Source organism: Protomyctophum parallelum, assembly GCF_964188405.1.
Source record: "Protomyctophum parallelum genome assembly, chromosome: 17".
Lineage (NCBI taxonomy): Eukaryota > Metazoa > Chordata > Actinopteri > Myctophiformes > Myctophidae > Protomyctophum > Protomyctophum parallelum.
The window spans coordinates 44,943,630-44,958,273 of NC_139719.1; the positions used below are offsets into that span (position 1 = coordinate 44,943,630).

General features: G+C 45.2%; 1 protein-coding gene across 1 annotated transcript; it reads left to right on the plus strand.

Moving 5' to 3' along the window:
* Positions 1–35: 35 nt before the first annotated feature.
* prph2a (peripherin 2a (retinal degeneration, slow)) lies at positions 36–13,680 on the plus strand (the record flags this gene model as incomplete). Its single annotated transcript, XM_083787659.1, has 3 exons — positions 36–616; positions 8,008–8,254; positions 13,474–13,680. The coding sequence occupies 3 exons, from the start codon at positions 36–38 to the stop codon at positions 13,678–13,680; spliced, it is 1,035 nt and encodes a 344-aa protein (XP_083643785.1).
* Positions 13,681–14,644: the final 964 nt, after the last annotated feature.

A 14,644-nucleotide genomic window follows, 5' to 3' on the forward strand; every position in this document is an offset into this window, starting at 1 on the left:
TGGTGAAGGACTCGTCCTCGACTAAGGTTTGAACGATGGCTTTGATGAAGGTCAAGTTCGACCTGAAAAAGCGGGTGAAGCTGGCCCAGTTCGTGTGGTTCATGTACTGGTTCTCGGTGATGGCCGGCGTGGGCATCTTCAGCATGGGCCTGTTCTGCAAGATCGAACTGCGCAAGCGCTCGGAGCTCATGGACAACAGCGAGAGCCACCTGCTGCCCAACCTGCTGATCTGCGTGGGCCTGGTGGCGTGCGGCGTCAACGCCTTCGGCGGCAAGATCTGCTACGACTCGCTGGACCCGGAGAAGTTCGTCAAGTGGCAGCCCATGATCAAGCCCTTCCTGGTGGGCTGCTGCGGCTTCAACGCCGTGCTGTTCGTCACGGCCTTCCTGTGCTTCGTGATGCGCATCCCGCTGCAGTTCACGCTGGCCGAGGGCCTGCGCAACGGCATGCGCTACTACAAGGACACGGACACGCCGGGCCGCTGCTACATGAAGAGGACCCTGGACCTGATGCAGATGGAGTTCCGCTGCTGCGGCAACATCAACTACCGCGACTGGTTCGAGATCCAGTGGGTGAGCAACCGCTACCTGGACTTCAGCGCCAAGGAGGTCAAAGAGTGAGTGAGAAGATAATACTGTAATAGAATGCACCCGATCCCAACCAACGTCTCTATAAAGACCAAACCCAAACCCGTCGTCCAAGTAGTCCTTGCAAACGAAACAGTTTTAAGGTCAAACCCGCTCCGATGCAACTATAGTCGCAACTCCTTGCAACGATACAGTTGTAAGTAAGGTCAACTTGCAACTGCCATTGGGCATTAATGGTTGCAAGTATATAGTTGCATGGAGTTGCAAGGAGTTGCATGCAGGCGAATCGTTGGTGCAGTATATAATTGGGCTCTAAGTTATGCGTTGTTGTTGGGAAGCTTAAATGCAGCAACTGTGATGTATTGCGTCATTCAACTTTACTGCAGAGCCGAGTCACAGAGGCTTGCATGGCCAACTCAACTATATGGCTATGCTGGAGGTGGTGGTGGTGGTGGTGGTGGGGGTGGTGGGGGTGGTGGTGGGGGGGGTGGGGGGGGGTGGTGGGGGTGGTGGGGGTGGGCTGTAGGTGGAGAGAGATGCTCGAGGGGTATCAAAGTGTGCAAAGTCTGAGTTCACTATAAGTGGATTTGGGGTTAGCGAGGGTCAGGGGAAGCATTGGATCCTGTACTCGTATTACAGGGATTATCAGGTCAGAGGAAGTTTGGTGGAGGGTGGGGGGGAGGAGGGGGGGGGGGGGGGGGGCAGAAGAGGTTACTATGCACTTTTACTTACTGTTAATTCTGTACATATACTGTAGTGTTTTGGAGCTTTGGTCACAAGGTGTAGTGCCTCGACTCGCCTGAAGAGGGAGCACAGGTAGCAATAGTATCATCAATACCACAGTATTAAGTATAAAGGTCTATTCCAACATTTTACTTATACTTTTACATCACTTGGTACTTCTACAAGCTTTGAGATCGTGTCGATCGGCCGTTTTATGCTATTTTCAATCAGACTAAAGTATAAAATAGAACCTATAGGTGTATTTTTAAATGTGTAAAAAAAACAAAAACAGTACAGCATTATTGACAGTTTGCACTTTGCAGGGGGGGAAAGCACAGGAAAGTAAGGTCTGCTAAGAGGATTATACTGTAATAACCCAAGAAAGCATTGATAGTGATATACAGTAGGGGCTTGGATGTTATTTACATGCAGTTAATAAATGCAGCCCGCCACCACCTGCACGAGTGCTCTGTTAGAGCGCTTCTGAAGCAGAGCTATAGTGTTCTATGTATCTATGGCGGCCGTTCAATATGCTGATGCTGCAGGCCTGCGTGGCGTGGCGTGGCGTGCAGTTATTGTACAGTAGACAGTTTTCACTGTCCTAAGTGGGATCACTCTCCTGGGAGAGAGAGAGAGCGAGGCTAATCCTCCTTCGTCCTTCACGGGTGTTACTGTCCGCTCCAATCAGTGCAGGTCAGCGAGCCGCGCTAGGAATAGAGTGGCCTGGTCACCTGGTCACTCACTGGTCAACACAGAGCCTTTACAACAAGGCCTGGTCACCTGGTCACTCACTGGTCAACACAGAGCCTTTACAACAAGGCCTGGTCACCTGGTCACTCACTGGTCAACACAGAGCCTTTACAACAAGGCCTGGTCACCTGGTCACTCACTGGTCAACACAGAGCCTTTACAACAAGGCCTGGTCACCTGGTCACTCACTGGTCAACACAGAGCCTTTACAACAAGGCCTGGTCACCTGGTCACTGCCTGGTCAACACAGAGCCTTTACAACAAGGCCTGGTCACCTGGTCACTCACTGGTCAACACAGAGCCTTTACAACAAGGCCTGGTCACCTGGTCACTCTCTGGTCAACACAGAGCCGTTACAACAAGGCCTGGTCACCTGGTCACTCACTGGTCAACACAGAGCCTTTACAACAAGGCCTGGTCACCTGGTCACTCTCTGGTCAACACAGAGCCTTTACAACAAGGCCTGGTCACCTGGTCACTCACTGGTCAACACAGAGCCTTTACAACAAGGCCTGGTCACCTGGTCACTCACTGGTCAACACAGAGCCTTTACAACAAGGCCTGGTCACCTGGTCACTCACTGGTCAACACAGAGCCTTTACAACAAGGCCTGGTCACCTGGTCACTGCCTGGTCAACACAGAGCCTTTACAACAAGGCCTGGTCACCTGGTCACTCACTGGTCAACACAGAGCCTTTACAACAAGGCCTGGTCACCTGGTCACTGCCTGGTCAACACAGAGCCTTTACTTTACAACAAGGATGACAATTAAACTGGAATGTATCAACGGGAACGATCGCTTTGCACTGGTTTTCCATTTGGGCAATCGTTGGCCACGTTAGCCCTGTTATGGGTCAGAATGTGTCAAAGTCAAAAATAAAGAAAATGTGAAAATAATTCATGGAAATTGCAGATCTACAAGCTCGCGACGATGCGACACATTGTGAGCTTGTAGATCTGCTATTATTATTATTATTATTATTATTATTATTTGTCATATGGAGAAGTATAGAGATTAAGTGGCTGAGATGCCGTTAATGTTGATCTAATTAATTAATCGGGATTATAGGCACTACAACAGCCCAGTCTGTAGGCGGCTTTAAAAAAAAAGGACCAGTGAAAGTGGAAGAGAGAAATTGATTTATGTTAACTAACAACAAAACCATCTCCCTGTCTCAGAACGGCCTCTGACATCAGCACATATCAACGTCACAGCTGGTTTCATGTGATCTATTTATGTTCAATATGTAGCCTTGATGAGTGGCGTTTGCATTTCTTAGGGTCCATTTGGTCCCCAACGGGTCCATTTGGTTCCATTTGTACACTCTCAGAGTTAAATTAGATTTTACAATATAAATTGGGGTCCCAGAGATAGAAATGCCATTAAATGGGGGGTCCGTAGACTAATGCATGTCAAACTGAGGGGTCCTTGAAATTAAATTGGTTGAGAATCACTGCTAGAGCTGTAATAATCTTCTCTTATGGGGGTCCCTGGCATGTCTTTTCAAATGGGGGTCCACGGGCTAATTAGTGTCAATTTGGAGATACTTGACATGAAAAAACCACTGCACTATAGGCTAGCTCAGTCAGTACCCTCGTCTTTACACTATAGGCTAGCTCAGTCAGTACCCTCGTCTTTACACTATAGGCTAGCTCAGTCAGTACCCTCGTCTTTACACTATAGGCTAGCTCAGTCAGTACCCTCGTCTTTACACTATAGGCTAGCTCAGTCAGTACCCTCGTCTTTACACTATAGGCTAGCTCAGTCAGTACCCTCGTCTTTACTATAGGTAGCTCAGTCAGTACCCTCGTCTTTCCATCACGTGATTTCGATCGCAGGCTCCACCAACACGGCTATGATGTAGGTCTGATGGTAGGTCTATTGGTACAGTAGGTCTATTGGTCGATCTGATGGTAGGTCTATTGGTACAGTAGGTCTGATGGTAGGTCTGATGGTAGGTCTATTGGTAGGTCTGATGGTAGGTCTGATGGTAGGTCTATTGGTACAGTAGGTCTATTGGTCGATCTGATGGTAGGTCTATTGGTACAGTAGGTCTGATGGTAGGTCTGATGGTAGGTCTGATGGTAGGTCTATTGGTAGGTCTGATGGTTGTTCTGATGGTAAGTCTATTGGTAGGTCTATTGGTAGGTCTGATGGTAGGTCTGATGGTTGTTCTGATGGTAGGTCTGATGGTAGGTCCATTGTTAGGTCTGATGGTAGGTCTATTGGTAGGTTAGCTCTGGTCCATAGCCTTCTACTGCTTCCATTCTTCCCTGCAGTAAGGCTATGTGACTATCAGTATTAAATCTCAAATGGAAATCAGACCAGCCTCTCCTCTTTTGTGGAAATCTCACGAACGTTTGACCTACTCACCAATAAAAAGACGGGTTGTGTCAATAGAAAGACTACTTTCCTTAGTGGACGCACTCTGAGCCCCCCCCCCCCCCCCCCACTACACGTATAAACGGTACTTTTTGGCCAGAAAGGGATTTTTTTTCACCAGAGGAAAAATATTCTCTATGAGGCAGTTCTCTGGGCAATATCAGTAGAGGGCGCAGCGGAGTAACTAAAAGTATTTTTTTTCCGGTGGAAACTAAATCCCTTTTTGGCCAAAAAGTACCGTTTATACGTGTGGTGGGGGGCTCGGAGTGCGTCCACTAAGGAAAGTAGTCTTTCTATTGACACAACCCGCCTTTGTTTTGGTGAGTAGGTCAAACGTTCGTGAGATTTCCACAAAAGAGGAGAGGCTGGTCTGATTTCCATTTGAGATTTAATACTGATAGTCACATAGCCTTACTGTAGGGCAGAATGAAGCAGTAGAAGGCTATGGACCAGAGCTATTGGTAGGTCTATTGTTAGGTCTGATGGTAGGTCTGATGGTAGGTGTAGTTGTAACTATTCTCAGGTGTTGAGGTGTTCCACCTCATCTCCCACTGAGAAGCAGGGGATACGACTCCCTTACTGACAATGCAATAATAAGCCACTCTGACCTGCTTTGCACTGCAATGAAAGAAGAAGAAAACATTGTTGGTTCCACTAAATGACTAAAATGACTCTGTGTGCAATACAAACATTCACACCCACACAGGTGCTCATGCTGCAAGGGGAATGAATCTACAGTAAATATGTTAGCTTGTGTCGGACAATACACCACATAATAACACATGCCTTTGCTTGAAAACTTTGTGTTGAAAACGTTGTGTTCAACACTGTATGTGTCCATACTCCAGACAGTGTTGAAGCTCTCACATGTCTTTTTTTAATACTACTACTTTTTTGTTGCCTTTTTACAGGTTAAATACAGGTGTATTAGTCATTCAAATCTAAGATCCTCTCCTCAAACTCTTAACACACACCAGTATGCACATACAGTACTGAATGTCAGCACACTCACAAAGGGTTGTATACATTTCATGATCAGACAATGGATATTGAGAGAAGACAAATTGGTAAATGGTTAATTTATATAGCGCCTTTATCCAAGGCACTTTACAGAGATTGTGCATTACAGTCTCCACACACCGATGGCAGAGGAAACCATGCAAAGCACCAACCAGCACATCAGGAGCAACTAGGGGTTCAGTGTCTTTGCTCAAGGACACTTCGACACTAACTCTGGGGGAGCCCACAGGGTTTGAACTGGCAACTGGTGTGTGTGTGTGTGTGTGTGTGTGTGTGTGTGTGTGTGTGTGTGTGTGTGTGTGTGTGTGTGTGTGTGTGTGTGTGTGTGTGTGTGTGTGTGTGTGTGTGTGTGTGTGTGTGTGCTGTATGAAGGCTGTTCCAAGATTTCTATTCTAAGAAACGTAACCGAACTTAACACTATAATACAGGTTTTAAACATCATGCTTTTGAATTTCAAAGTTCAGGCAGAGAATAGGGATGCTTTAAGTAGGGTTATGGACATTTTTAGCCCATACTCAGTCCACCTTAACCTGAACCATGGGTCAGGGGTCAGGGGTCATGGGTCAGGAGGAGGTGGAATCATAAAGGTTCCTGGTTCGAGCCCCGGCCACTCCTTCCTGGCTGCGTGTCGACATGTCCTTGAGCAATAAGACCCTGAAACCTGATGAGTAGGTTGGTGCCTTGCATGCTTTACTCTCCCTCTGCCAACCTGGGGAGAGCCCTGAACTGAGCTCATGCTTCCTTCAATGCATGAGGAGTCCAATAACCCGCTTCTTTTCACCCGACGGGAGAGTTTCGCCGGTAGGACGTGTATAGCGTGTGGAAAGAAACACGTTATTCCAACCAGTTCCTTTCCCCCTCCATCAGGCGTCCCGGCTGGCCAGGGGGAGGCAGTTTAGAGACCAGGATTACTGCATGTTTTTTGTGTGAGGGTACCTACCCTAGGGTCTAGACTCTAGACCCTAGGGTAGGTATACCCTCACAAACAAAACTCTGCTGTAGACTCTAGAGCATTGGTTCCCAACCTTTTTATACTGAAGTATCACCTCAGAAAATATCTGACTCTCCAAGTACCACCATAATAACTGATGTTAAAATACAGGAGCGTAATACCTGCCCCTTTTTGTTTTTTCATTCCTAAGCCAATGCTGCTGCTGCTCTGACAAAAAACTCTGTCTATTCACAAATCAGCACGATGATGTCTCTAATGTCAAATCTTCTATTAATTAATTAACAGCTATAGGTGTGCCGTCATATGCTCATTTCTGTACGACTGGACAGCCTAACTATAGTTAATATAAATATTTCATTCTCTTTTGTCCTTGTTTTGGGTGACTCCTCTGTGTTCCACCAGAGAGGGGCTCAGGGACCACCGCATGGTCGGGAACCTCTGGTCTAGGCCAGGGGTCACAACGGAGAACTGTCATTGGTCTACAGACCATGTTTTCCTGTCAGCCACTCCCACTCTCCATTCCTACTCTCAGTCATTGTCACACACCTGTTCCCACTCCATCCCCATCAGCCCAGCAGGGCCACGCTCACAATGCAAACCTGTGAACACTTTCCACAATCAACCTGCTCACTATAAGACTGGACTCATATCCACAGGGAGACTATAGACTATGACAAGAACATGCAAACTCCACACAGAAAGGGAGAAAATGTGCTAATAGATAGATAGATAGATAGATAGATAGATAGAGTTTTTATTAAAGTGTCCTATATCATAAGATGCCCAGCCCGCACGGGCTTACAAGACACTCACAAAACTGTACATATATAATAATACATAATACACACATAGAACAGTTACTCATGGATACATCGTTCTCCAACGTATAACTGCCATCCATGCCTTCTCTATAAATCTTCCAAAAACAAAAACTTCATTAATGAACAACCAAATTTAACATAAAACACTCAGACATCCAAAACAGATCTGGGGTTCTTATCCTGATGTTTTTTCAAATAAAACGTTTCTTAACCCATTCTGACCGGGCACCCATTTTGGTGTTGGCATCATGTCGTGCTTTAGCTATTGAAAAATAGCAGACCTACAAGCTCATATCGCTCCACCGAGTGGCGCGATACGAGCTTGTAGGTCTGCTATTTTTGAAAAATCGAAGAACGACTGACATTTTTTAGAATCTGATCTCAGGTCAGAATGGGTTCATCTGACCAGTGTGTGTCCGGCAGGTCACAAAGAGCACACAGTCGCTGCTCCTCAGGAACGCTAATACTTTAGTGTTCATTCTGTGCCCCGTGTCCCGGTTCATTCTGTGCCCTGTGTCCCGGTTCATTCTGTGCCCTGTGTCCCGGTTCATTCTGTGCCCTGTGTCCCGGTTCATTCTGTGCCCTGTGTCCCGGTTCATTCTGTGCCCTGTGTCCCGGTTCATTCTGTGCCCTGTGTCCCGGTTCATTCTGTGCCCTGTGTCCCGGTTCATTCTGTGCCCTGTGTCCCGGTTCATTCTGTGCCCTGTGTCCCGGTTCATTCTGTGCCCTGTGTCCCGGTTCATTCTGTGCCCTGTGTCCCGGTTCTTCCAGTCGCATCACCAGCAACGTTGACGGCCAGTACCTGATGGACGGCGTCCCGTTCTCCTGCTGTAACCCGTCCTCCCCGCGGCCCTGCATCAGCAGCCAGATGACCAACAACACGGCCCACTACTCCTACGACCACTACACCGAGGAGCTCAACGTGTGGAAGAGGGGCTGCAGCGAGGCGCTGAGCTCCTACTACGGAGGGATGTACAACACCATCGGAGCCATGATGCTGCTGATCACCTTACTGGAGGTATACACACACACACACACACACACACACACACACACACACACACACACACACACACACACACACACACACACACACACACACACACACACACACACACACACACACACACACACACACACACACACTACGGAGGCATGTACAACACCATCGGAGCCATGATGCTGCTGATCACCTTACTGGAGGTACACACACACACACACACACACACACACACACACACACACACACACACACACACACACACACACACACACACACACACACACACACACACACACACTACGGAGGCATGTACAACACCATCGGAGCCATGATGCTGCTGATCACCTTACTGGAGGTATACACACACACACACACACACACACACACACACACACACACACACACACACACACACACACACACACACACACACACACACACACACACACACACACACACACACACACACACACACACACACACACACACACACACTACGGAGGCATGTACAACACCATCGGAGCCATGATGCTGCTGATCACCTTACTGGAGGTACACGCACACACACACACACACACACACACACACACACACACAGCTCTGATGCTGCTGGTCACCATACGGGAGGTATAGAGAGACATGCACATGTGACATGTACTGTACGCACACACACGTGTGCACTCACACACACACACACACACACACACACACTGTCAAATGAGTGTTTATTTAAAGACTCACTCTGCCAAAGGCAAACATGTTTTTTTCCATGCAGGGGCTTGAGGACATTGCACATGGGCCCCTAAACAATGGCAGATTTGAATGATAATAAAACATTAATTCAAGACATGAATTTAAGACATGTGATACTTTTTCAGGGGCGCTGGCACCTCCAATGCATGGCATTTTGAAATCACTTAATTTGGCAGCCAAATCTATGCACGTTTGTTAAGGGCAGGGATAGGCAACCTTAGGCACCTCAGGGTGCCAACATTGTTACAGTGAGAGAGGATTTTTCTTTTCAAAATAACATTAAATTAAGCTCTCTCAAATGCATGCAAATCCTGCACAATTCTACATTCATTCAAACTGAACTGTGACTGGGGAAGGAGTCTGGGAGATAGGTGGGTTATTATTAATAATGATCGTTACGATGTCCTGATGTGAAGGAAAATTGTCAGGAAGAAGAAATTAATGTTGTTATATTTATGGACAAGAATGGCGGTGTCGGCCCAGGCCGTAGCGTAACGGTCTGGGCACCGGACTGGTGATCCAGTCGCGGTGTGCCGCGGGTTCGACTCCCGAACCCGACACGGCCTTTACCGCATGTCATCCCCCCATCTCTCTCCCGTTTCCTGTCAGCCTACTGTCTGTCCCTTAAAAAATCAATAAAAGGCGTAAGCCGCAAAAAAATATCTTAAAAAAAAAAAAAAAAAGAATGGCGGTGTCACAATTCAACATAATGTTGACGTGGCACACTAACTATCAAGACAATGAAAACAACGTAACGTATACAGTGTTTTCTACAATAACATACATTCATGTATCGTAACGTAGATAGTGTTTTCTTGTCTGGTAACTATATTATACTGGCAGTGAATCTGCAATGAATGAAAGTGAATCTGCCACATTATGGCCCTTATTTATCAACGCGGTGTACACCGGAAATTGGGTGAACACTGCTAAAATAAATAAATAAGGGCCTATGTGCAGGCTTCTAAAGCTCAAAATGATGCTACATTTCAACATTACCAGATGCCCCTCACTTTACACAGGTGTGATTTTTTCTTTATAACCTAAAATGTAGTTACCACCGATATGGATTAATGGGAACTTTAGCTAACTATACTGTATGTTAGTTCTGGCAAGCCGGAACACCATTTGATTTATTGATCATAAAAAACAAACATGCTCTGAGAAGGTTGGGAATGCTGGGCGAAATGTGACATTGAAACTTAATTGACGTCATCAATATGTCGTCATGGACTACAATGGGTTCAATGGGTTTTATTATTACATCACTGAAACCAAGCACGACCACACAAGAACGTTTCACTGATAGAAATCCATATTTGGGGAAGTCTGTGACATCAGTCATGTATGTTCTACTGTATGACGTATCTATGTACTGTATGTGTGACTCCATATTTGGTCATGTTTTTCAGCCTGTTCTGACCACCAACATTGACTTGACATTGTTTGTTATGGTTAAAGAACATGCCAGTATACTAGTTTGTTGACTTGGATCCCACAGGCTGAGGTTCAACTGACCTTCATAGACTGATGTAGGAATAATAGTTAACTTAGTTTAATATACTGTAGGCTGAGGTTCATCTGACCTTCATAGACTGATGTAGGAAATGGAATAAGATTTAACTTAGTTTAATATACTGTAGGTAGAGTTAACTTAGTTTAATATACAGTAGGCTGAGGTTCAACTGACCTTCATAGACTGATGTAGGAAATGGAATAAGATTTAACTTAGTTTAATATACTGTAGGCTGAGGTTAATCTGACCTTCATAGACTGATGTAGGAATAAGATTTAACTTAGTTTAATATACAGTAGGCTGAGGTTCAACTGACCTTCATAGACTGATGTAGGAAATGGAATAAGATTTAACTTAGTTTAATATACTGTAGGCTGAGGTTAATCTGACCTTCATAGACTGATGTAGGAATAAGAGTTAACTTAGTTTAATATACTGTAGACTGAGGTTCATCTGACCTTCATAGACTGATGTAGGAAATGGAATAAGATTTAACTTAGTTTAATATACTGTAGGTAGAGTTAACTTAGTTTAATATACAGTAGGCTGAGGTTCAACTGACCTTCATAGACTGATGTAGGAAATGGAATAAGATTTAACTTAGTTTAATATACTGTAGGCTGAGGTTAATCTGACCTTCATAGACTGATGTAGGAATAAGATTTAACTTAGTTTAATATACTGTAGGCTGAGGTTAAACTGACCTTCATAGACTGATGTAGGAATAAGAGTTAACTTAGTTTAATATACTGTAGGCTGAGGTTAAACTGACCTTCATAGACTGATGCAGGAATAAGAGTTAACTTAGTTTAATATACTGTAGACTGAGGTTCAACTGACCTTCATAGACTGATGTAGGAAATGGAATAAGATTTAACTTAGTTTAATATACTGTAGGCTGAGGTTAAACTGACCTTCATAGACTGATGTAGGAATAAGAGTTAACTTTATTAACGACCAATAAGAGTTAACTTTATTAACGACCACATGACATTTCTTATCCCTTCAGCTCTCACCCCAGACTCTCGATCATGTCTGATTTGATTTGATATTGATTTGATTTGTTGGACTTCAGAGAAAGTAATCTGTCTCCCGTTCTCTCTTACTAACTACCCCCCCCCCCCATCCCCCCCCTCGTGTGGTCTGCGTAGTACAATAAACCGACCCCTGACCCCTGACCCCTAGCATGGGCATTTCACAACAGACGAGGATTTGACCGAATTGGATGAACATCTGGCAAAGAATAGACAAACATTCAGTGGAAAAAGCAGAGTTACAAGCTCACACCTTGTCAGTGAGTAGTTTGTTGTGGATCTTCTTTTCGTATGTCGGCTTTAAGTGGTGGTTTTAGCAACCGACCACTTCAAACAATCAACACTTACAACGTACTTGAACAACGTACTTGAACAACGTACGAAGTGGTGATGTAATGTATTGTATTGCGTGACAGACAGTGTTCTGAGGGGCGACTCGTATCGCAGGCTGGATGTTAATTATGCCCCATATGGAAATAATAATTTGCCCGGATTAAAAGTGGAAAGCTTATCAGAGTCAGAGGACTTAACAAGGCTCTTATGTAAGTGTCTCTAGTCTGATAGTGGTGTCAGCGATGCTAATCTACTACAGTAAGTACAGTAGGTGACAACCACACTCTGGACATGCCATCGCAGCAATCTGAAACTGGCCCCTTTCCCCCTCACTGTATATAGAGCACCGAAGTCTGACGTCACTTTCAGTAGAGGGTGTCAGTCCCCAGGTTCATGTATTGTTTTAGTTGCATTGAAATCGCCATAGGAGGATTTTTAGATCGCTTCATATAAGAACTGTGTTTGAAAAATAAACATGTCACCCCGGCCGCTTCACTCATATGGATATGAAGAATCAACTGACTGAGAGAAAACGCTAATGTTACTGCTGCTGAATTAGTTAGATTTTCGCTAGAAGCAGACTGTATCATATATGAGTGACTGACTGTTGCAAATGATACAGAGACACCTCCCTGACAATAACGCAGAGACAGCTTGTTTATTTTTGGACCACAACGCTTATAGTAGACGATATTAAGATCACCCCATGTTATTCTCCATAGAGAAACTACTTCCGTGAACCAGGGGAATCGAATGGATGAGCGAGTTACGTCAGGACTTTAGAACCAGGGGAATCGAAGGGATGAGCGAGTTACGTCAGGACTTCGGTGCTCTATGTTTGTTTGTTTCCCTTTTTACCTGTTTTTAGCTATATAGAAGAGTATATTTGTACGTCTCTAATTGTTATGATGAATTGAACATGATGCGGTGGACCCTCTTGTAAACAAGTGTAATGCTTTATGGAGTCGTCCACAGTTTTGTTTTGAGTTATACTTGAAATGTATTTCAATTCTCTGATCTGTTAATACATTCATCAATAAATCAATCAATCAATCAATCAGACTGCATTGACTGCAGTTTCACACAAGACTGTCAGACAGTTTGTATACAAGCTCTGAATGCAGGAGTTTTTATGAAGTCATCACAGTGATTTGTTTGAATAAAAGACAAAAGCAGCAATTGATAGTGTCATGCGTACTATGAAAATAGTGAACATTTGTGCAAATCTTTATATATATTCTTCAAATCTTTGCTTCTGGGGGGGGGGGGGGGTCCCTGGAACAAAATAGTTTGAGATGGGGGTCATTATAATGTTGGGGTCCTTGACAGATCTTAATGGGGGACTGAGACTCGAGGGTAGAGTGGCTGGTATATAGCAGCCAGATGGGTGAGGTTTCCGGTTCGATCCCTGTGGGCTCGCCCAGAGTTAGTGTCAAAGTGTCCTTTGACTCTGAACCCCTAATTTTCCCCCTGATGTGCAGGTTGGTGCCCTGCAGGGTTTCCTCTGCCATCGGTGTGTGAATGTGTAAATGTAAAACATTGCAGCCGTTTCCATTGAATAGGGTTAAGTTGTAAAACCCTGTTGTTGTCCCCCCCAGTGCGGCGTGACGGTGGGCCTGCAGTACGTCAACACCTCCCTGTCCACCCTGGAGAACCCCGAGGACCCCGAGAGCGAGAGCGAGGGCTGGATCCTGGAGAAGACCGTGAAGGAGACCTTCACCGACATCATGGACAAGATGAAGTCCATGGGCAAAGGCAACGCCGTGGACGAGGGGGCGGACGGCGAGGCAGCGGCGGAAAGCTGAGCGATGTCCGCCCCCTAACACAGACTGAAACCCCGCCCCCTACAGCCCCCCACCCCCGCCCGCCTGTCCACCCGCCCCGAGGAGTGTGAGATTGATTTACACACACACACACACACACACGCGTGTTTTCTTTTTTTTTTGTACCAACATTTTAATATTTTACTCAATAAAACAAACGCACACATTTGGCTTTGTGGAGCATGAACAAAAACATCACGACCGTAATGCACAGATTATCAGTGGACTGTGACATCTTCCAAAATGGACTCCTTATGTAAATATGGCGTGCATCTGTATAGGACAAAAAAAAGGAGAAAAAAAAGAAGAAAAATCTGGAGAATCCATTGGGTGCTTTTTTTTCCATTCCCGTTTAGCTTGTTACACTTGTTTCATTTCAACTGAATTAAACATTTCCCAAGAAAGGCAACAAATCAGCATAATTAACACCAAAAGCTGTGATGTGTAGATACCATACAATCAATGTATCATGTATGTTTGTTTTCCTTTGTATTGTCAGATGAATCATGGGTGAGGAGAGGACATACGTGTGGCGCTCTGTTCCACGGCAGGGTGCCGGCTCACTGTCACTCCACTCTGCTCGCCTTTTCCTTTTTTGTTCTTCCAAAAGTATAGTTTATATACCGTTATACCTGCTAGGCCTGCCTGTGTTGGTTGGTATACAGCGTCCAATAAGCTGAGGCCATGCAGAAAACGTGGCACGATAACACTGCAGGGAAACCGAATCAATATGGATCAACTGTGGACGACGTTTTAGGTACAGGTGAAATATACTCTATAGAGAATTCACCGTTGTCTGTTAGCGCTCTACAATGAGGGTTTTGAACCGACGTCACAATGACTGAGGGGTTCCTGTTATCTGCTAGTATCTGGTACCCAGGACTAATATCTGGTACCATGGGCTAGTATCTGGTACACAGGACTAGTATCTGGTACCCAGGACTAG